Here is a 22,578-nt window from a genome sequence, read left to right as displayed (position 1 = left end):
GCCGTGGGAGGACAGGGGAACTTTTATTAACCACTTTCCAAAGTTAAAATCTAGGGAGTAGACATCTAAACCTCCAGGTAAGGGGATCCAACAAGAATCTGAGCTGGCTGTGTAGCTCAGTGGTAGGGTGCTTGTCTAGCAAGTGGGAGGCCAAGGGTCTGGATGCCCAGCACACAAAAACAAACCAACCCAACAAGAATCTAACAAAGTTTTCTGGCAAACATCGGAGCTGGATTTGTCTTTTTGGTTCATGAATCAGTAAACAATTAACAGGAGACTATGAAAATATCATATAACCTAAAACACAGAAGGTGGTGGGATATGAGGATGCTTATGAAAGATTTACTCTGAGAAAGAATATGTATGCAGCTTTGGCTTCACAGAATAAAAGAAAATCCAAGGAAAACAATGAAAAAAAAAACAGGTGAATGATGATATTGTAAGACAAGAGATAAAGAGGCATCTGGCTGAACTTGGTTAAAGAGAGAGTATGAGAAAAAGTAACAATAATCCAAAAGGAACTTGAAACAGAATTAAGAACAGAAAAGAATCTGCATTACGAAAATCATGTGGAAGACAAATTTCCTCCCACCTCACCTGTTTTCTGCCTAAACCTTTATGACTATCCAGTAGTGCTGGGCCCTTAGGGACCTGAGGTGAGGAGGGTTTTCCTGATGGGTGGGACTAGAGATGGTGAGCAAATCCTGCAAGGGAAAATGCTCAGCCCAGTCAGAAAGAGGAAATCCAGGCCCCCATACAGCACCATACACCAAAACAAATTCCAAGCAAATTCACAAGTTAAATATCAGGACAAGTCAAAACAAAGAAAACAAGAATGAATATTTATCTGAACTTGTCCGTATGAGAAATATATGCTAAAGGTACAGAAAGACTTCACTAAATAAGAATTTCAAACTTCAAAACCAGACAACATAATTTCAAAATACATAATGAGCAGAAAATGAAAAGTAAAAATGGTTACAAAACACAAAAGGCAGTTACATCTCTAGTAACCAGCAAGGTGCATATGAAGGTCCCAACAGTTAGAATTCCCTCATCCAACCAAATAACCTCCCCCCACCCACCCTCCATTATTTGAGTTTGGCAAAGATCAGAAAAAGTTCCCAGCATGTAGGAGACTGTATTAACAACGGCAGTGTAATCTGATATAAAGACTTTCAACGAACTTTTAAAAATTTTTGCCCATTGACCCATGTTTGCATTTTGGAATTTCTCTGGAGGAAACCCTGAAGGTATGATATACCTCATTACAGGAGGGAAAACAAAACTAAACGTGCAACCATTAGACATTGGCTAAATAAGTTGTAATCCAACCATATAACACAAGACTTTGAAGCCTTTCAAAATAATGTAGAGCCGGGTGTGGTGGAAAGGACCTACAATCCCAGCAATTTGGGAGGCGGTTGACAAGTTCAAAACTAGCCTGAGCAACTTAGAGAGAACCCTGTCTCAAAATAAAATTTAAAAGGATTGGAATGGAGCTCAGTGGAAAAGTATCCTTGGATGAAAAACCCAAGTCTGGTAATGTACTTTTGTCTCTAAAAAAAATGAGACTTGTTCATCAGCCTTCTGTGATGTGTCTATGATGTGTATCAGAGTTTGCTTCCTGTCCATTTGCCTAAGACTTCCTTGGATTTCCATAATTTAAATATAGATGGCATTTTGAACAGATCACCTGTCCTGAGCACACCTGTAGCTAGAGAGAATCTTCAAGGGTCCTTCTTTCTCCTGAGTATGATGCAGCCAGTGCTTCTGTTTCTGGCTTTCTCCCCCAGATACACACACACACACACACAGAGTGCCCATTTACCTCTTTCCCACACTTACCCCTCCAACGTGCTTCCCAAGACAAAGAAAGAAGGTCTGTTGTCGTTCAGGGCCCAAGAAAGTTGTTTTTTATATAATCCTTCCACTCCTCCCCACCAGGAGGCTGCAATCTCCTCTCCAAACAAGGATTCCTCAGAAAAGAGGGAGGGGAAGTCGGCTTCCCTCAGGGCAAAGGCAGTTAACAGACATTCCTCCACCAAAAATGACAGATCTTCAAGGGCAAAAAAAGAGGAGGCCAACGATCAGATACAAATCTTATTTCCTCAGCTCCATTATTAGTTGGCAAATGAAGTGGATCAAGTAGAAATATGTTTTCTTACAATATTTCACAACAATTTGCATTTTCGGGGAAAAGTATAGCACTATCCTATAAGCTGTAACTTTAAAAGAATACTTTAAAATCTTTTTTTATGAGACAGGGTCTCATTAACCTGCCCAGGCTGGCCTCAAACTTCTGAGCTCAAGTGTTCCTCCTACCTCAGCCTTCCAAGTACCTGGGGCTAAGTGTATGCACTGTGCCTGGGCAAAAAACAAAACAAAACAAAATTCACTTTTAAATATGTGTGCATTAAAGCCTTGTTTAAAATCTTTAAAAATTCTTGCAGGGAGTGGCGGCACATGCCTGTAATCCTAGCAATCTGGGAGGCTGAAGCAGGAGGATCACGAGTTCAAAGCCAACCTCAGCAACTTGTTGACACCCTGTCTCAAAATAAAAAAAAAATTAAAAGGTCTGGAGATATTGATTCAGTGGTTAAATGTCCCCGAGTTTAATCCTGGTGCCAAAAAGAAAAAGAAAAAAGATCTTTGATAGTTCCACTTATTGAAGCTGTGCTGTACTATGTGACAGCTGGGATTTAACAAATACATTACTTCATAATTCACCAAACAGACTTAGAATACAGATGGTATTATTAACATTTTATATTGTGTTTGAGAAAAGTGAGGATGTCTCTCTGATTCTAAAACCCATTATTTTTCCACAGTGTTGATTATGAAGAGTTCAGAAAGTACTCAAAATGCCTTTTGGGAATATCTTGAACAAATCCAAAGCTAAAAGTTATTGAGTATCAAATAAAGATATTTAATGAGGAATGTGAAAGAAAAAAAAAATTGGTGGCACTTGGGAAGACCTGGTTGTTTGCCCTGGGCTTTGAAATGTGGCTGATGGGTAAGGGGGGGAGGCTTTACAACAGGAAATATTTACGACCCTTGACTGACAGCATGTGTTTCTTCTCTGTCAGTAACAGGTTTTAGGCAGGGGCATGATCAAAGCACAGGGTTTGGTACAATTTTAGAAGTTATGTGACTTAGACTGCCTTGAAAGCCTGACAGAAATCTCAGCCTGAGATCTCATTTCTCAAGAGATTCTTCCTCGAAAGCAAATACATTTCCGTTACTAACCAGTCCCACAAACTTGGATATCTGAGCCTTTCTCTGACTTCATTATGGCCTTTCACCTCTGTGCTACTTAAATCCCTTTCCCTAGCCTTCCCCACCTCCTAGGCTGACACACCCCACTCAGGTCAAACCCTGGGAAGGCTCACCGCTGGAGAAACACACCTCACTGATCTTTGACAGTCCTGAGCCTACTACTGTGCCCTCAGTGAGCACTCCCTGAATGTACTCAGTGGAATGGCAGGTCAATTGTTTCCCCAAAGTGAATAGTGAGAGCAGTCTCAAAGGCACCCCAGAGATGGCCGTGGGGAATTCTGCCACCTTCTCTAGAAGATCCTAACTGGACTCGACCCTTCATGAGGAATCTGAATTTTGACAAGCTTCTCAGTCAATCTATGCTATTGAATGACAAATGTATTCTTGTACTGATTTAATTCTAATTCTGGAAAAATAAAATTTCCATGTTTCTAAAAAACAGGGGGAATCTTTAAATAATTACAACTCTTCTTAAAATAGTCTACCTCCAGGAGCCTAATCAAAACAGCTTAGTAAGGATTCCACCAATACCCTTGCTTCTCAATATTGCCTTTTTTTTTCCTTTTATTTACTTATTTTTTAATTTTTAAAATCGAAAATATTGTCTTGTCCTAAAAGCCAGGGAGGAGGAGTTGGAGCCATTTCTGATATTATTTGAAATAGAAGTGGCCCTTCTGCTCTTGAATTGATTCTTCCACAGAAGGCAAGGTAGAAGGGGTAATTAAGTGTATGGGCCTTGTCATATGAAAAATGGGATCTAGGCCTGGCACAGCCACTCACTAGCTCTGACCCCAAGAAAGTCATTCCACGTCTGAGTTCCACACCTTTCATCCACAGAGCAGGGATCACCCACCTACCTAACAGGGCTGTGAGGGTCATGTCACACAACCGCGGAGAGTACTTAATGTGGTGACATGATGCTTGGCACCCAGTGCATGGCAGTGATGATGCCGCTGTCCTCCCTGTCAAACAGAGCCTAAGAAAAAAGAAGCCCAAGAGAACAAAAATACATGTTATCTTTTTAAATCCAGTACCTAGAAAAAGTCCTGGCAAACAGTGGGTACCCAAAATAGCTGATGAATAAATAAATGTGATTTTTTTTTCCTGAAATAATCTCTGGAATACTAGAAACGAGTTCAATAAATCTTTTGATCTTTTATGCATCTCTGCCTAGGGATAAGCTTCCAGCGCTGTGAGGTGGTTTGAAATGCTTAAAGGGAACCAAGACAAACAAATCCTTTTATTTCTCATCTGGGCATCATCTAGTGATAGATACCTCTGCCAGCTAAGCATATTAATTAATGACTTAATTCCTCTGCTTGATTCGCTGGAATACTTTATTCCTCTAACTTTGCTCCTCCATCACATTTTCCCCAAACGCTCTCTGCCCCAGCCCCACCCTCCAGCCCTTCAGCTTGCCATTCTTCGCCCATCAGCTGACTCCTTAATAGGGCCTTTCCTTCTCCAGGTGGACTAGATGGAGAAGATTGTAAATTCCTTCACTGAGAAAGAGTGTCTGCTGTGTTAGGTCTCTGCTTACATCTGTGAGTCAACAGCTGTGGAATTCAACAGCCCAAGGGCATGGAGATGCATTTTCTTTGTTTTACAGATGTTTTGGAACTTACTTCCCAACTAATAAATACCTTTTGGGGATGTAGCAGGATGAAGAAATAAACGTAACCAGTCGGTCAACTTTCCCCTGAGGCTTCCTCCCCAGTTGTTTTCAGGTAGGAATTCATTCCTCTGACCAAGCCTTCCTCTGACACATCAAAGATGACCTGTAGTCTAATTAAACTACAAGAGCCAGCAGACAGGAAAAATGTATTAACGCCTAATGATTCCTCTTAAATGTATTGATCCTCAAATGCCTGGAACCACACTGACAGCATCGCTGAACTTCTTACATGTTATTCTTAGATGAATTATTGTAAGAGACATGAATATTACAAACTTGGTGATTATACCAACAATTCCTCTAAAGCATACAGTCATAGGATTGCCTCTCTGCGAAGACAGAGATATCAGCTTCACACACACACATGCACACACATGTGGGCAGAATTCATTTATTCTGCACTCAACCACATGGTTTTTTTTTAAGAGAGAGAGAGAGAAAATTTTTTAATATTTATTTTTTAGTATTCGGTGGACACAACATCTTTATTTTATTTTTATGTGGTGCTGAGGATCGAACCCAGCGCCCCGCGCATGCTAGGCGAGCGCTCTACCACTTGAGCCACATCCCCAGCCCAACCACATGGTATTTTGCCGATAAATTTATAAGTACATACACAAGGTTATTATTTAAGAATTAATCCTTCTTTACTTACTTCTATTTTTGAGGTGGACATTTTCAACCTTGTTAAAATAGAATATTTCTTTTGAATGTATTTTGATCCTAATTATGACCTTGCAGAAAATGGTGAGATTGCCTAATGATAAGATTAAGGAGGAATGAGGTAATTCTAGTTATCTAAGAGCTAAAATTACCCATAGGCTTTTCTCAAATTGACTTTGGGAAAATATAGGACTAGATAGATCAGTTTATAATCAATGCCTTTAAAAATCAAATGCTCATTGTGTCTCCTGTACTCTGTGAATTCTTAGGGTTATTAAGATGGATACGATATAGTCCACGTTTGCCTCTTAGATCAGTGCTGCATTAGAACTCCTAGGAAAAAAAGTGAGAGATTCAGGCATTCCTTCAAAAATACAGGAATGCCTAGCACACACTGGTCCACTGTTAGGGGCTCCAATATAGTAGAAAAAAGAAAGGCATGTACCCTGCCTTCATAGGGGTTTTGGCCCAGGAAGAAAGACATCGTTGTTTATTAAATCACTCGGTAATACTATAATGGAAAAGTACAGGATCATTTAAGAGAACATAACAAAAGTATAAGTAATATCAGAATGGATTTTGATAAAGCACCTGCTACATGTTAAGGACAGGGGTGTAGTACACGTTAAGATACAGGGGTGTAGTTTAGTGGTAAAGCATGTGCTTAGCACGGACAAGGCACAGGGTTCAATCCCCAGCACCAAAAAACGAAAACAAAACAAAGCAAAAAAAAGATACAACAAGAAATGAAACTTAGAAACAAAGACTTACTAGGTTCATATTCTTTTGTTAGGCATATTATTCTTTCAAACTATAAGAAATAATAGTTCTCTGTGAGAAACTTCCTGCATAGCCAGATGGGTAGAGAAGATCAATAATAAATGCTGATTTGGGGGAGTTGCCCATGGTCTGAGTCTGGCTTCTCTAGATGATGGCTAAATCATTCCATTCAACTTATCATATATATCAAAGACTGCCAGATTCTTCATATCGAGACTATCTTAGTGACACACACACTTTAAGACATCTGTGGTAGACATCTGTTAAACAATAGCCCCCAAAATTATCCGCATTCTAACCCCCAGAACCTAAGAATGTGACCTTTTATTGCAAAAGGTACTTCACAGATGTGATTAAGGTAATGATCTTCAGATTCACCGATTAGCCTGAATGATCTGAGTGGCCTGATAACAATCACAGTATCTACCTAAGAGGGAGGCAGGAGATCACAGTAGGAAGATGGCTACGTGATCCCAGAGCCAAGATAGGAGTGATACGTCAGGACTCAGGAATGCTGCATCCTCCAGGGACTTCCAAGAGGCAGGGCATGAATTTTCCCCTGAAGAATCTTGAAATAGCCCTGCTGATACCTTCACTTTGAAAGTCTTAGAACTCATTTTGCACTCTCACCTCCAGAATCTTCATAGAATAAATGTGCTGTTCAAAGTCACAGCTTGTGGTAATTTGTTACAACAGCAATAGGAAACTAATACAATACCCTATTACTTATGAGAACTAGAAAGACCCTTGGGAGCATTTTTTTAAGGAAAAGTGGATTTGATTGGCATATCCCACGTATTTTCTGCAACTCTTCTTCTATCAAAGCAAACTACTTTTCATTCTCCTCCTCTTCCTTGATTATGGTGTCCACTCCGAGTAAACTACAATGGAAAAACTAATTTCAATAAATAATTTGAGAAGACTATTATTTGGAAGCAAATTGCTTGTTTTCTGACAAATTTTCCCTATAAACTTCAGAATTAAATTTTCTAATCTAACTATGCTGCATTAGAGGCAAGCACATTACAGACATAACATTTCACTTCAGGTCACCGCTCCTATTTTGTAATACAAAGGAAATGGGTATGCGTGTAAAGTTTCATAAAAAGCATTTGCTAAGTAAAGTCAAACTTTGTTTTCCTCAAAGGGTCATCAATGTGGCAAACTGGAGTCTTAGATGGAGTCCTCAGGTTATCAGTGTTTCTTCAGTACCCAGCAAAAGATCTACAGAGGGCAAGGGGGATTGTTGGGCAGATCATGCGCCAGTTGCAGACAATATAAAGTCCCTCATCTTTTTAGTCATATATGCATAATCTGAGCCTGCCACACAATTAAATGGGAGAATACCACCTACAACAGCACGTAGGAAGACAAATATCCTATGGATTGAGGTAAACAGCATCTGTAGTTACTGGGAAACAAAATGAATCTGTTGTATTATCACAATCAAAAACAGGTTAGTCTCAATAGTTCTAAAACCCCATTCATTGGATGAGACAGATACTCACCAACTTTTAAGTGTTCCTTAGTGGTGAGTATCTTGTTAGCCCCATCTGGATCTAGTCCTTGGGCTGCTTGACGCTCCTCACAGGCTGACCCTCACAGACTCAGTGAGTTTCCTCTCCCAAGCTCCCTGCTACTCCATGGTTGCTAGAGGATCTGCTTAGGTAAATTATTTATTAAACTCTTCTCTTAAGTTGAGTGTTAAGGAGAAATTTGGACCAACATGTGGCTGCGTCTGCGGACTTTCTCCATGAAGAGGGATACTTCTTTATCCAGGTGGGAATAACAGTGAGACTTCCAGAATATCATCTTGACCATAAAGTGTGGCACAAAAATACACTGAATCTCTTTACTTAGCAAGTATTTCCAGTCACTTAGTAGAGAATTTAACCATGACATGATTTTGAGTTAGTAAAAATTTGCCAACATGTTGTTCAACATTGCTGAGATCCAAATACCTTAATAATACATAGAACTTTTATGTTTGCATTCCATTCCATAAACATAAAGCTGTACGTGTCCATTTCTCTGCTATATACAGAAATGTGCATGTAATTTCATCCTCTCACACCTAATAAAGCTACAATGGACTTTGTACACATGTCCTTGCTCAAGTACTAGGCAAGAACTAAAGCAAATAAGAATTTCATGGTTTACTTTTTCCAGCTGCATGTTTTGCTCATTTGTGAACCGTGAAATCATGTTAGGGAGTCATCACCAATATTCTTTTTTTTTTTTTTTAAGTAAAATGGAATAGAAAATATAACAGTACAGATACTACAGGTTGTTTATTGTTTTACAAAACTAATCAGTCACATGTAGAGAGAGATACATATGAATCTGTACGTAGGTGGGTGGAATGGGCGTCCCTGTGCAAAACATTTTTCTTACAATGGGTTACAGTAAAAAGTTCTAAAAGCACTGTTCCGTTATATATACATAGGCGCAGAAATTCTGAACCATAGAATATGCACATTTTCAACTTGACTTCCTAATGACAATCAAGTTGATGAATCAATTTATGGTTCTCTCAGGATGTCAGTTAATTCTTTTTACCTCATGGTTTCAGCATTTGATAGTCTCATTTTTTACCCAGCCTAATGGATTTTAAATGATGTCTTAATGTTGTCTCAATTTGCATTTCCCTGATCTTCCAGTGAGGTTGAACATCTTTTCATCTTGAACTGTCTAATCATATTCCCTTGTAAACTTTCCTATCACTTTTCTTTCTGATTTGCAGTAATTCTTATATATCCAGTATAATAATCCTTGTCTGTTATAGAGGTTGCAAATATTTTTTTCCTAATCTAGTGCTTTTCTTGAACTTTGTGGTATTTTTGTTGATGTAGAAAAAAAAAAGAGTTTTAAATTTAGAGAGAGGCAAATATATCATTTTTCAAGGCTTTGTGATTCTTCGCTTCTTTTTTTAAATATCTCTTTTAGTTGTAGATGGACACAATCTTTATTTATTTATTTTTACATGGTGCTGAGGATCAAACCCAGTGCCTCATGAATGAGAGGCAAGCACCCACTCTACCACTGAACTACAACCCCAGTCTGATTCTTCACTTATCTGAGAAATTCACCTATCCCCTTGAGTCATAAGATTATTGCCTTACATCATTTTCTCATAATTTTAAAGTTTTTTTTTTATTTAGATCTTCAATCTACTCAGAATGTTTGTTGTTATTATGATAAGGAGGATCTAATTTTATTTTCTTTGATGTGGAAACCCAGTTGTTCCCCTATCAATCAATAGTTAGATAGTTTGCTCTTTTCTCATGGATACATCATGCCATATTTAAAAATTGCATGATTGTTACATGATTTTTCTGAAAGCGCTCTATGTTCCATTGATCTACTTGTCTATTGCTGACCAAAACTACAGCTTTTTAAGTTTGATATCTGAGAAATCTATTTCCTTCTGTCTACATTTCTTTTTCGGGGTTGTCTTAACTATTTGGGATATTTTGCTTTCCCATGTGAATACTAGAATTGTTATTCCAAGTTCTGTGGAAAAAAAAAAAATCTTGTTAAAATTTTAATTAACATTGCTCCTGTCAACATCTCTACTATCCTGCCTCAGAGAAACCAAATGGCCTCATCACTGTGAATCCCAGCAGAAGAGACTCCCTGTTGTGCCCAGATTTCAAATTTTGTCTGTATCTAACTGAAACTAAATTGCACTGAGAACCTAGCTGCAAGGGAGTTCAGAAAATGGACATTTTAGCCTTAAAGCATCTATAATACAAGAAGATAGAGCAGAACAGTAGATTTCAAACTACAGGTTGCAGTCTAATTGACTGCAGTTGAAATTGATCTAATGGGTAGATCACAAATGGCAGTTTAAAAAATGAAACAGAACAAATTATAAATTATCAGTGTACCTAGCAAGAATAAGTATTGTTTTACGAAAGCTACACATATCATTTACACACAAATGTTTTAAGGATATTTTATATATGTGTATAAATTTGTAAGGGGAAGGAGATAGGGAATGAATATATAAAAAAGCATTTCTTATTGTGGGTCAGGATCAAGAAAATTTGAAAGCAAGGTATCAGCAGGATGAACAGATATTGTGTGACAATTCACCATAGCTACTACCATATGTCCCTTATTTTGCTAGGGGCACTTCCTATATTCCTAGTCTGTTGATATATATTTTTTTTTATTTCCTAGTCTGTTGATAGTTTTTATTTTGAATGAGTGATGAATTTTGTCAGCAATCTTTACATATCTATTGATATGATAATAGGTCTTTCTCCTCTGATGTGCTATTGATGGATTCTCCACTACGCATCATCTTTGCATTCTTCTCTTTCTAAAAATGTTTTTATAGTTGTCTTTTGTAGTATGACTCTCCAGCTTTGCTATAATCCCTGTCCCAAACATTTCTCAGGATTTCTAGGAAGTTCTGAATTTGTCAAAGATGCTATTGCACATCTTGACACATCCTGTAAAAACAAAAGAACGACTCTATTTCATGATCCTTGATTAAATTCACAAAAAGCTCAAATACCTGCATTTAACTTAGTTAAAAAATATCTAATCCTTTCTAGATATCTTTTCAATGTAAGGATCTATGATTAAAAAAACTATACGAAGAAGTCAGTCCTACTGAAAACCTGTATTTTATTCTGATATAATAGTGACAATTATTTCAGTATCCATTTGTTTATAATATAAATCATTTACTAAAAGTATCTCCATCGATGGCAACTATAAAATGTCTGTCTGTTCAGGTTATAGTAATGTAAGTAGTGACCCAGAAACTTTTGTTTTCTTCTTATTTGTTGTATTTTGCTTATTGCTCATTTATAAATGTTAAAGAATGTCTACATTATTTGAAATCAGTCAAAAGATAAGCACTGGCTTTTCAATGGGCCATGGTTTTAACTCACAAAATCAGGAAATTACAACATTAGTCAGTTAGATCTTTGGCTCTAAATACCTTTAGATTTCTTATTTGTCTTACATTTTTTCTTACTACTTTTTAGGATAAAAGAAATTTAATTTTGAATAAAATTTAAAAACAAAGCATGATTTTTTTTTACAAATCATCTGTGTAAATGATATATTACCACCAAATTTTCAATAATTTAACTGATGTACATATATACGTGTGTACATTCTTTATGAACAATATTCTTCAACATCACCAAATGCAGAAAAATCTATTTTTTAAAAAGTCAGTAGAAATAGAAAAACAAATACTAGTTATTAAACTTTGCTAAAGGATTATCCAGAGAGAAACAGAATTTAGTAATACCTCTGACATGAGTAGTTGACAGCCAACCCAGACTTTTTAATAACATATATTTGAACTGTGGATACCTCCCTCCTTACTTCTACCTCCTACCTGGAGAGTAGGAAACCCAGAGACGGAATTAATTGAACCCATTTGTTTAGCTAGAAGCAGCAAGAAGCCCAGTGCTAATAAAGAGATGGACTCTCAGTCTTCACAGGAGAAAGCCATAACATTGTCTCCAGGCCAATGGGTAATACATGTTATAACTTCTAGTGTCCAAATTTTCTACAAAGAGATACATTGTTCTTATGATGTAAAGACAGCTCCAGCCAACAAAAACATATATAAATATACATACATATATATATATATATACATATATATGTTGATTTATTGTTTTATTTCAAATACTTGACCATTTAATAAGAACTTCTGAGTGTCTATGTAAGTTCTTTCTTCCTTCTTCCCTCCCTGGATGGTGGGCAGCTCTCCATTTTCCAGAGAAAGAGAAGCAGGATTCCACAACTTGGTGTTGTGAGTCAGATTTGCCTGGGATTTGCAAATGTGATTCGAGGAGGAGTCCCATCATCTCCCTGATGGCTAGAAACAGTAGGATTTAGCAGGTCCTTACTCTGTCTAGGCCAATGTTCTAAGCACATCAAGGAGAAAGAGTAAAGATGATGCCTGTCTATGAAGATCCCGATACATAATCCAGGACATAGAGAACGTAAAAGCACTTTTACACATCCAAAGGTACAGAGATGTAGAGCACAAACCAAGAAGCCGACGGTCCATGTGGAAGAGGACAGAAGTGTATCTGGAGCCAACTGGGAGGAAAGTGTTCTTCATCAAGAAGCACCCAGAGTGACACCCCTGCCTCTCACACAATTTCCCTTTCTCCAAGAGACTAGCAGAAAAGAAATTTTTGAATTTCTGAAAACACAAACTTTTCTGGTTGGGAAGGCACCAAAAGTACCATAAAGAATGCTCTCCAAGCTTGTTGACTCCTGGCTTATACTCTTATTAGAGATGGTACTCAAGTTATATGGGGAACAGATATTTCCAGCATGTGATTTTAGAGGACAAGGATGATTTTAATTCACCTGAAAATGAGAATCACTTTATGAAAAACAAAACAAAAAAAAAAAACCAACGTTTCCTATGAAATATACTGTGCTTTCTATTCTGATTAACAGGTAAGGGCTGATCCAGGCCAAGAGTTCAAATATTAAACTTTGCCCAAGTTCCTCATTGCATAACACGGAAAGCAAAAACAAATAGAAATTGCGAAAGATGATTTTCCTGGCTCCTTTATTAAAAGCCGCATCTTTCTTTTTAAAGAAAATACTTGACAATCCACCTTTTAACTGCCCTCTGTCTTTCTGAAGCTTTGTTGACTGTGCACGATTTGGGAGTTATTGCTGGTACTAGAATCCCAGAAGGAAACTTTTCTGGAGGTGCTTGTAAGTGGGAAATCAGCTCCTTGAAGCAACAAAGGTCGTTACCAGGCCACAGCCACCCCTCTGACTATCCTCAGTTGCTCTGGAGCTGTGGGGCTTTCACTAGCGAATCATCTCAGGGACTTAAGGCACAAAGAGCCAAGTCAACCATGGGGCTGAGAGAACGAAACTGAAGACTCAATTTCATCAGTTTAGGTAAAGCTGGGCGGGGGCGGGGGGGGGTGCGCAGGGGGCGCGGCTGGGACACCATATGGCCTCTGAGAGCTTTTCCTTAGACACAAAATTAAAATAACTTGTATCAGAATATTCCTAGGGAGGAGGAACAAGTCATAGGAGCAGATGTGGGAAGATCATATGAAGACTACAGTTTAAAGACAGTTTATCAAATCCTACCCCAATGGTGAGACATTTCACATATCTGCTTCCAGATCATGCCAAAGGAAGAGCAGCATGAACCAACTTCTAGACACCAGTCAGCCTCGTAACCCTGGAATGCGGACTACTTGAGCTGTGTGGCCCGAGGTGAGGATTCTGAACCAAACTTGAATTTTAGACCAGAACTATTCCCTCGGTGCAGTGAGGTATTCTCTTATGAAATTTCTTCTCCAACTTCCTTTGTGCCTGAAAATAATCAGTTCATGCTGAACACCAGCTGTGCCTGTTCAAGCCAAGCCTGTCTTTGTACAGCTCTCCCAGGACCCACCGGGGAACCCGCCTTGGCCAGAGGTGTACAACAGGAACCTTTGCTTCTGAGCAGGGGTCCCAGCTCTTTTTCACTTTATCATATGAGTCTCTTCATCTGCATCGTAAAACTCTTCCTCTTCCTCACTCTCACTCCCTAAAGGGCTCTCCTTGTCTGCAGGCTGAAACAGGAAAGGGGGAGAGGGCAGAGAAATGATGTCATGACATTCCGAAAGTGAAAAATTATCACCTAGCTATCCAAATAACAAATGTGTTTTGATGACATCTATTCCCCTAAGTAGTCCCCGAAGTGTTCTAAGAAAGCTAATGAATCATCAGATCTCTTTATTTTTCTGAAAATCAGCTGCTATATCAGTTCCCACCTTTGTTTTCCATTCTACTCAATCTAACTGGAACATTATTATTATTATTATTATTTTTAACAACAACCATCATCCAAGCAGAAGACGCGAACAGTCAAGATAAAGATTCTCAGCCCTACCTGCGGAGGATCCAAGGTCTGTAATGACAGTGCTTCCTCCCCCAGCCAACGATAGGAGTACATCTGAAGGTCAGAAAACGTCTCCAGCAACGGGCTATTAAGAGTTTCTGGCAGTAACAAACTCAAGAGGCCTGAGGCCAGGCCCGTGGCTCCAAATACAATGAAGGGGAGAGACCACTGCACATATTTCTGCATGGGCAGAGAGTGGGACCAGAACAAAGGAAACTCAGTGTCAGTTTCCTCTGCGGATGACATCAAGCAGTCTTGTGACTGAAAACTGTCATGTTTATTATCCAGTCTGGACCTCCCACTAGATTACACCATAATCCACTTTTTCTTTGCTCATAGAGAATTATTCCGGGAAATCACTGAGTGATTCCTCTGGCATGTAGAGATGGGGCCAGGTAAATCAAGAGGAAGCAAAGGAATGTGGACCTGCAGCACGGGACCACCTCACGCAGCGGTGGATATGGTGGAAGAGGAGGCCAGGGCCACATCTGAGCAGGGCAGGCCATGCAAGGGTTCACAGGAAATCTGGTACCCAGCTTCTGTTCTCAGGGAAAGTGGTTCCTAACAGTGATCTCCACGTGCTCTTCACAGGAGAGACACCCCAAGATATTTGCTGAGGATGAACTTTAAAGTTCTCTGTTCTGAAATCAGCCAAACCATGCCATATACTTTAACCCCTTATGGAGGGACCCAGGGATTAAAGAGATAAAAACCCTGAAAGGAAAAAATACTACTACATACATAGGATTTTTAAACTACTGAAATTGAACATGGTAAAAGGCTGGCCATATAAGCAATTGCTCTAGAGATTCAAAAGATATTCTTAGAAAAAGTTCATGTTTTCTTTCAATACAAAGAAACACACAAAAAGAGATGGCAAGATGCTGCTTCGCGCCACTGGAGCTGATTATTAACATTCGAGAGTTCCTCTTATACAGATGTGCTAAGGTTTATGATCTTCTGGTTTGACTTCCAAATTCTGTGGGCACTAATGAGAATTCTCCCTCAGACCATTTTTTTTTCCTAATTTTTCAAAAGGGAAGAGTTGATGGAGAGGATGAAAGAAGCAGGAGAGGGGAGGGGGAAAGAGAGTTAGGAGAGAGGAGAGGGAGAAGAGGGGGGAGGTGGATCTCTCATCACAAGTTACCTACTGCACACAAACCCAGGGCCTGCACTGTGGGATCCCAGCAAGGGGAACGCGGGACTTTCCCTCCTTACGGGAAGGGGAAGACATGATGCTGGGTGGGGATTACAATGTTCAGGAACAGCCACCCAAAGTTAGGTCATTTTAACAATATACACCTCACGTCCCACAGGTATTTTGCCGAATATAACTATGGAATTAACATGATTCCTTCGTAAGAAGAGTTATGCGACCTAAAATTGAGCATGGGACATGGAAAGATATATTCAGGGAAAGGAAGTACATTGCAACTCTAAAAAGAAAAAAGACAAGGGTCACATTTCAGTCACCCCATACTAGGAAGTGGGGGTTAAGCTGCCTGAGTGATGAACAGTAGTCCGCAGAGAAGGTCTATGAGCCCTACATCAACCCTTGGTTACCTTTCAATAGGCTTGGTGGAAAGTCACAGATCAGACCAAGGACAGACCTGCATGGGGCCCTGGGGCTGCTACCCAGAACCTGAGCATTGTAAGACTGGAAGAATTTTATGGCTGACATTCAGTCTCTTCCCTTTTTTTGCACTATGAAATCTAGAAAATGCCCCCCAAATTGTGTGTATATGTGTGTGTGTGTGTGTGTGTGTGTGTGTGTATTAACAAATACATTATATTATATATGAAGACTGCTAGGCATATTTATCTAGTTTTCTTTTCCAAGTGGTGTGAGAGGAAGACATTTAATCTGTTTCTGTAGCATTTCTCATCTTTAATACAGGGGTGACGATGACACCTACCTCATACAGCTATCGTCAGGGTTACATGTGATGACATGCATCAAGGGCTTAGCACAGAGCCCTGAGCAAAGCAGACACTTAATGAAGACTTACTAATTGATTAACTTATGAATGGACACAGGAAGGAGACGACCTAGTATCAGCTGACCCTCCAATGAAATCAGAGGAACAAAAGCTCAGATCCTTATGGGTAAAAGCAAACCAATTCCATCTAAACAGAGTACTGGGTTTTTAATCTAAAAGGCATATGTTCATGTTTGTGTCTGCTGACCTGAAGCAGCATCTGTGCATTACCTCTCTCTCTATGCAAAAGCACAAGCATTTCCAAAGCAGAGAACCAAGAAAAATTAGGAGGTACAAACCAACCAGTGAGGGGACGAAGGGAGCAATAATCCCACCAACTCGGGAGAACATGGAACACGTTCCAAGCCCAACATTCCTGAAAGCATAAGAAAAAGGAAAATAAGAATTATATCAGTAGGTTGGTTCCAGCGGGACAATTTAAAGACAGTATATGCACATGCGCAGGCACGTTTGCATTTGTGTGTGATGTGTGTGTAGGGGCTGGGGGAGTAAAATGGGCCCAGAACAGTGTATACCCAAGTGGAAGCACAGTATCCTATAGAGCGGTGCTGCCCATTACAACTTTCTGTGATGCAGGAAATTTTCTGTAATTACACTGTCCAATATAGAAGACACTGAGCACATGAGGCTACTGAGTACTTGAAATGTGGCTGGTGAGGACAAGGAAATGAATTTCCAGTTTATGTAATTTTAATTAATTTTAAGAAGATGGTGGAATGAGATGGACATCATACCTAGGTACACATATGACTGCACATATGGTGTAACACTACATTGTGCACAACCAGAGAAATGAAAAGTTGTGCTGCAATTGTGCACCACGAATCCAAATGCATTCTGCTGACATATAGACCTAATTATAATTAATTAATTAAAAAATAAATAATCACATGAAGATAATAACTACTATATTAGTGCATCTATAGAGGATGATGTAGAAATGAACATCTGAACATCTGTTATCTGATGCTTTTACAGTTTTTTGTGTCTTGAGTCTCCAATCAGTTAATATAGCCATAGAGATCCAGGGCTTCATATTCCCAAAAGTCTAACCATTTATTTAAATTCAAGTATTAAAAATTCAGAATATAAATAGTAATTGATTGTGTGTACACTGTCAGGTAACCCAGAATATTACTTTTGTTGGGAGGGGGCAGAAAAGAGGATGGTAGGGAGGGAGAAGGGCAGAAGTTCTAGATAGGGTGGCTGGCCATACACCACTCTGTTATCTCAGCCTTATTGTTAATGATGTCCACATTTGCTTTCAAGTTGCCCTAGTTTGGATAACATTCTAGTTTCAAGGCCAATAGCCAGACAAACTAGGTTGTACGAATAATCAGGAAATGAGCAGCCAATCTCGGAAATCTGACTGTTACTGGGAAAAGGGATTTTAAACTAAGAGGAGAAAGAACCCTTAGTCTTATTGCATGGCTAAGGGAATGAGAAGAATCCACTTAGAATGATCCTCAAAAAGACTGGGAAAGAGCAGGTTGAGGAAAACCTGACCCAGCCCACTGAGGTCATCCTGAAAGGTATAAGCTGCATCCCAGGCCACCCTTTAAATTTGAATTAGTTTCTTGTTTTCAGACTTATTTTATGAGGGGAAATTTAGGACAGAATACGTTCTTTTTGACATCTTCCCTTCCTACTCATTTAAGACCACCTTTAACAATGAACATTGAAAAAAATCTAACATTCACTTACTACTGTATGAGATGATCGTTATAAATGTTTTAAAATGTACATTTAAACATAATTAATATATTTTGTACTAAAACAAAGCCTCTGTGAGAACAGCGACCTTGTCTGCTTGTCAGTTATATGCCTGACACTGGATGGGTGAATGCATAAACTAGATTCAACAAAATAAAAACAGTACCAAGCCCTGTTTGGATGCCAGAACATGTTTAGTGTGGAGCATGTAAAAATCTTATGATTTACATGAGGGAGTTCAGCTGGGACCAAGCTGTAGTTCCCTCAGCCACACAGGTGAAGAGCAGCCTATAGATTCTGAGGAGCTGCTGCTGCCCCACAGACTCCCAGTGCAGAGGGATGGACAGTCTGGTGTAAGCAAACCCAGAAGGTCTGAAGGGGGCTTGGCCGAACATAACGCGTACCTGATGATGGTAGGGTAGAGCTCCGAGGTGTAGATATAAACAATGTTAAAGGCAGCACTGATGGTCAGCTTCCCCAGCAGGGACAAGGAATGGCTGTTCACCACTGCAAACACACCTGTGTCTGTGGAGGACAGGACATACCTGTGAGGTCCACAGCGCAACAATCCCTTCAAAGGACACACTGCCTTTTGAAGGAGGGAGAGGCCTGCATGGGAAACTCCAACAGCAAAGAGGCAGCATAACTGAACACACACTGGGAAGGTTCAATAGTCACAAACACACACGCGATATTTCCTCCACGCCTGGGCTATCCCCTTGGGATCCGATACACTGGTGAGATAAAACTTGCACTCATTCCTGAAAGCCCCTGAAAACTTCCGCACTGGAGGAAGTAAGCTCATCTCCTAAGGGTGCCGCTTGACTCTTCTTCCTGGTCTTCAATCAGTGATGTAACACAGCGTTAGCACGACCTGCCCTGACAAAGAGAAGATAGACGGAAGATCCAGAACAGTTCCCATTCCTTGGTGGGTTAGCTTTCTGTTCCTGTAACAAATACCTGAGACAATCAGCTTATAAAGAAGAAAAAAATTACTATGCCTCACAGTTTGGGAGGTTTTAGGCCATGATCAGTTGACCCTGTGGCCAGGCAGTACTTCATGGAGGAGCAAAGCTGCTCACCTCTTAGCAGCAGGAAAGAGGAGTGGTAGGAGCCTGAATGTCCCCTTTAAGGGCATGTCCCCAGTGAGCTAACCTCCTCCCACTAGGCCCCCCATCCTAAAGGTTCCACCTTTCCCCAACAGTGCCCCAGGCATATGGACCTTTGGGCAAGATTCAAGATCCAAATTATAGAAGTGTTCAAGCGAGAAGATATCTTCATCACTAGAAGATAGAGGACACTAATGTTCTTTAAAGGACACGAGAGACAAAATATGGAAAGACTTCTAATCCTTCCTTCTCCCCATCTTCTTACTTGAATCAATAATGGTATTTAAGTTCCTTAATGTTTTATTTTTGCATAAAATGCAAAAACATATCTTATGCCAGTTCATTTTCTTATCAAGTATATTATCAATTAGCCTGGTTCTTCTCTTTATTAACATTATGCTCTCTGAGAGTCTACCATTTAATTATTGCCTGTCAAACAAATTTAACCTCTCCCCTCCTATAATCCATTTGCTCTATCTTCCAAATAGTAATTTTTTTCCTTCTGGGAAGAAATGATTTTTTCCCTATCAAAATGTCACCACCAAGTAGCCACCATTCCATATCCTCAAATGCACCTGCTCTAAAACACACAGCCATCTGTTTCCAATAGCATCCCCTCCTGAAGTTCCTACTCTGGAAGGTCAATAGCAATGTTCTAATCACCACAGGTAATTGCTTCGAGTTCTCCTTGACATTTCTGCCCAGTGGAGCACCCTTGTTCCCTTGCTTGGGACTGTGTGGCTCCTATAAACCACTCTTCTCTTAAATGGCTCCAATAAAATATTCTCTCCATCCTTTGACCTCCACCGTCTCTACCTTCTGATTCATTCTGTGGCTGTGCCTCAGAGACTACCTTGTGGTTACTTACTTTTTCATCTCGCCAGTCCAAAATATATTTTTTGAGTCACCTCGGGCTAACATTGGAATCTCGCTTCTTTTCCTCAGCATGTGCCTAGGACTAGGTATATTGTTGTTCATTAAACATTTATTGCACTGACAAGTGGCAGGACTATGAGAGTTCATGTTCTCCCAACTTCCTGGGAGGAAGGTTTATAATATGCCTTGCTCCAAAAAATAAGTTTCACTTTCCCTGATTGACCGAAATAAATCTTTATCGACTTTAATGTGGAATCCTGATACAGTGGCCCCTCTGCCCCATTTGACCATCTGGGGCTGTTTTTTCCTCTTCTGCCAGGATCTTTAGGAAAAGATGTTAGCTCTTTTAAATAGTATGTATTTTTAAGATACAAGGTCTTGGGGGAAGAAGAATCAGGCCCTTCTGCATTTACCCAAAGACCTGTTTATGGACTTTTGAAGATCTAATTGATGCCAAGAATGAGGGCAAATTAAATTTACCACTGTCTTCCAGAAAACTGAGTCACAAAAAGGTATTTGGTGCTACTGAAGCAAGAAAAAATATGCACATCTGCTTGGCTACAAATAATTTTTGAAACGGGTTTCCATTCAGGGGATGTCATCTTTCCAACCACACACAGGCATTTCACAACATCTTTAACAACACACAAAAAGGACTACTGTCCTGAAATTTAAATTCCAATGGTGGAACACAGAAACTTTACTTCTGAACACCCCCACACAAGATCCAAAGCTGGAAGAAGACTCCTGTGTGAGGCTCAGGACACCTTCAGCTGTGGCACATCTGGGGAGCCTGGCTACAGCCACGCGCCCACAGAGTATCCCCATCAGTCTCACACCCCATCTGCTGGCTCGAAACTTCTCTCCTATGTTCCCACCAACAGATCTGCACTCATTACTTGAACCAGGGGGAATCTGCTTCTTCCCCAAAGTAGCTGTGTCAACTCCAGACAGCTCTGTGTATCGGATCCTGCCTGTGCAGCTGTAGGGCTGTTGGCTTAGCTCAGGAAGGCTTGCAGCCACCGGGTGTTCCCCTGGATTCCTCACCTGGGTGACAGAACATCAGATATGATTGGCTGTCCCTAATCCATGTCCAAAGTAATGGTTTAGGAAAAAAGTAATTAAAAGGAAAAAATTAAGGTGAAAATATCTTTTTTAAAAAAGGGGATTCCCCAAGCACTTATATATCTTTCAAAGTCCTGAACTCAGTGAGGTTAGAAATTCATTCTAATAATGCAAGTACTGAGGACCTCATTTTCATAACTAGTTCTCTGAGAGCCCTTTTGGGTCACCACAACAAAATGTGCCAATATGTTATAGGACTTTAACTAATGCAAAATAGGAAAAATTCAGCTTACTCATTTGGTTCATTGACCAGATGATTATAAGCAAAATTTTGATTGCTTATATGTTTAAAATCTTTAAGATAGCTACCCATCATCTATTATAATTCACAGGCTGGACAAAAAGCCACAATCCCTTTTGCTGGTCTTTGGCTTTCTTTCTTTTTTTTTCCACTTATTTTATGTAGCATGTTTTTCTCCATTTCCATATATTTAGTGGCAAATGCCATAATTCCATTCTTTTCTGTGGCTGAGTAAAGCTCCATTGTGTATATAGATCACATTTTCTTGATCCATTCATCTATTAATGGGCATCTGGGTTGATTCCAAAATTTGGCTATTGTGAATTGTTCGACTTTAAACATTGAAGCAGCTATACCACTATAGTATGCTGATTTTAGTTCTTTTTTTTAATATTTATTTTTTTAGTTTTAGGTGGACACAACATCTTTATTTTATTTTTATGTGGTGCTGAGAATCAAACCCAGTGCCTCACGCATGCTAAGTGAGCACACTACCACTTGAGCCACATCCCCAGCCCCTGATTTTAATTCTTTTGGATAAATACTGAGGGGTGGGATAGCTGGGTAATGTGGTAGTTCCATTCTTAGTTTTTTGAGGAATTTCCACATTTTTTTCCAGAATGGTTCTACTAATTTGCAATCCCACCAACCATTGTTGGTGTACCTTTTCCCCCACACCCTCACCAGGACTTATTATTATTTGTGTTCTTGATAATTGCCACTCTGTCAGGAGTGAGAGGAAATCTTAGTATGGTTTTGATTTGCATTTCAAAATGAGATGTTGAACATTTTTTCACATATTTGTTGGCCATTTGTATTTCTTCTTTTGAGAATTTTCTGTTTAGTTCTTTTCCCCATTTGTTGATTGGGTCATTGTTTTTTTTTGGGGGGGGGAGGCATTGAATCTTTTGGGTTCTTTATGTATTCTGGATATTACTCTCCTGGTAGAGGAGTAGCTGGAAATTATAATTTTTCCCATTCCATAGGCTCTCTCTTCAGTCCCTTAATCATTTCCTTTGTTGCATAGATGCTTTCTAATTGATGGCATCCCACTTACTGATTCTTGGTTTTATTTCTTGAGCCTCAGGGGTCTTGTTGAGGAAGTCAGTACCAAAACCTGTGTAACTGAGTGTTACCCTTTGTTTTCTTCTAGCTTTGAAACATTTCTGGTCTAATTCCTAAGTCTTTGATCTATTTCTAGTTAACTTTTG

General features: G+C 39.5%; 2 protein-coding genes across 4 annotated transcripts in view; both read right to left on the bottom strand.

The window, feature by feature from the left end:
* Mab21l3 (mab-21 like 3) overlaps nt 1–8,059 on the bottom strand; it is a 56,830-nt gene extending 48,771 nt beyond the window's left edge. The window contains exons 1-4 of the mRNA XM_071618224.1: nt 7,906–8,059; nt 4,923–5,073; nt 4,137–4,255; nt 1,849–2,059 (exon numbers count right to left, since the gene is read on the bottom strand). Coding sequence (XP_071474325.1) covers nt 1,849–2,059; nt 4,137–4,158 — 233 coding nt within the window. The 5' untranslated portion in view covers nt 4,159–4,255; nt 4,923–5,073; nt 7,906–8,059. The remainder of the gene's footprint in view (nt 1–1,848; nt 2,060–4,136; nt 4,256–4,922; nt 5,074–7,905) is intronic.
* A 604-nt stretch (nt 8,060–8,663) lies between these two features.
* The window catches only part of Slc22a15 (solute carrier family 22 member 15), a 73,487-nt gene continuing 59,572 nt past the window's right edge, over nt 8,664–22,578 (bottom strand). For 2 of the 3 annotated variants that reach the window (XM_027940315.2, XM_071618222.1), the window contains 4 exons: nt 18,421–18,541; nt 16,586–16,658; nt 14,295–14,483; nt 8,664–13,974 (listed from right to left, as the gene is read on the bottom strand). In XM_027940315.2, coding sequence (XP_027796116.2) covers nt 13,885–13,974; nt 14,295–14,483; nt 16,586–16,658; nt 18,421–18,541 — 473 coding nt within the window. In that variant the 3' untranslated portion in view covers nt 8,664–13,884. Of the gene's footprint in view, nt 13,975–14,294; nt 14,484–16,581; nt 16,659–18,420; nt 18,542–22,578 lie in introns of those variants that run through there. The other variant, XM_071618223.1, reaches the window with a different exon arrangement.

The sequence above is a fragment of the Marmota flaviventris genome, chromosome 10 (genome assembly GCF_047511675.1).
Source record: "Marmota flaviventris isolate mMarFla1 chromosome 10, mMarFla1.hap1, whole genome shotgun sequence".
Taxonomy (NCBI): domain Eukaryota; kingdom Metazoa; phylum Chordata; class Mammalia; order Rodentia; family Sciuridae; genus Marmota; species Marmota flaviventris.
Note: the sequence above shows the minus strand (reverse complement) of the source record. Positions and strands in the feature narration are given on the sequence as shown.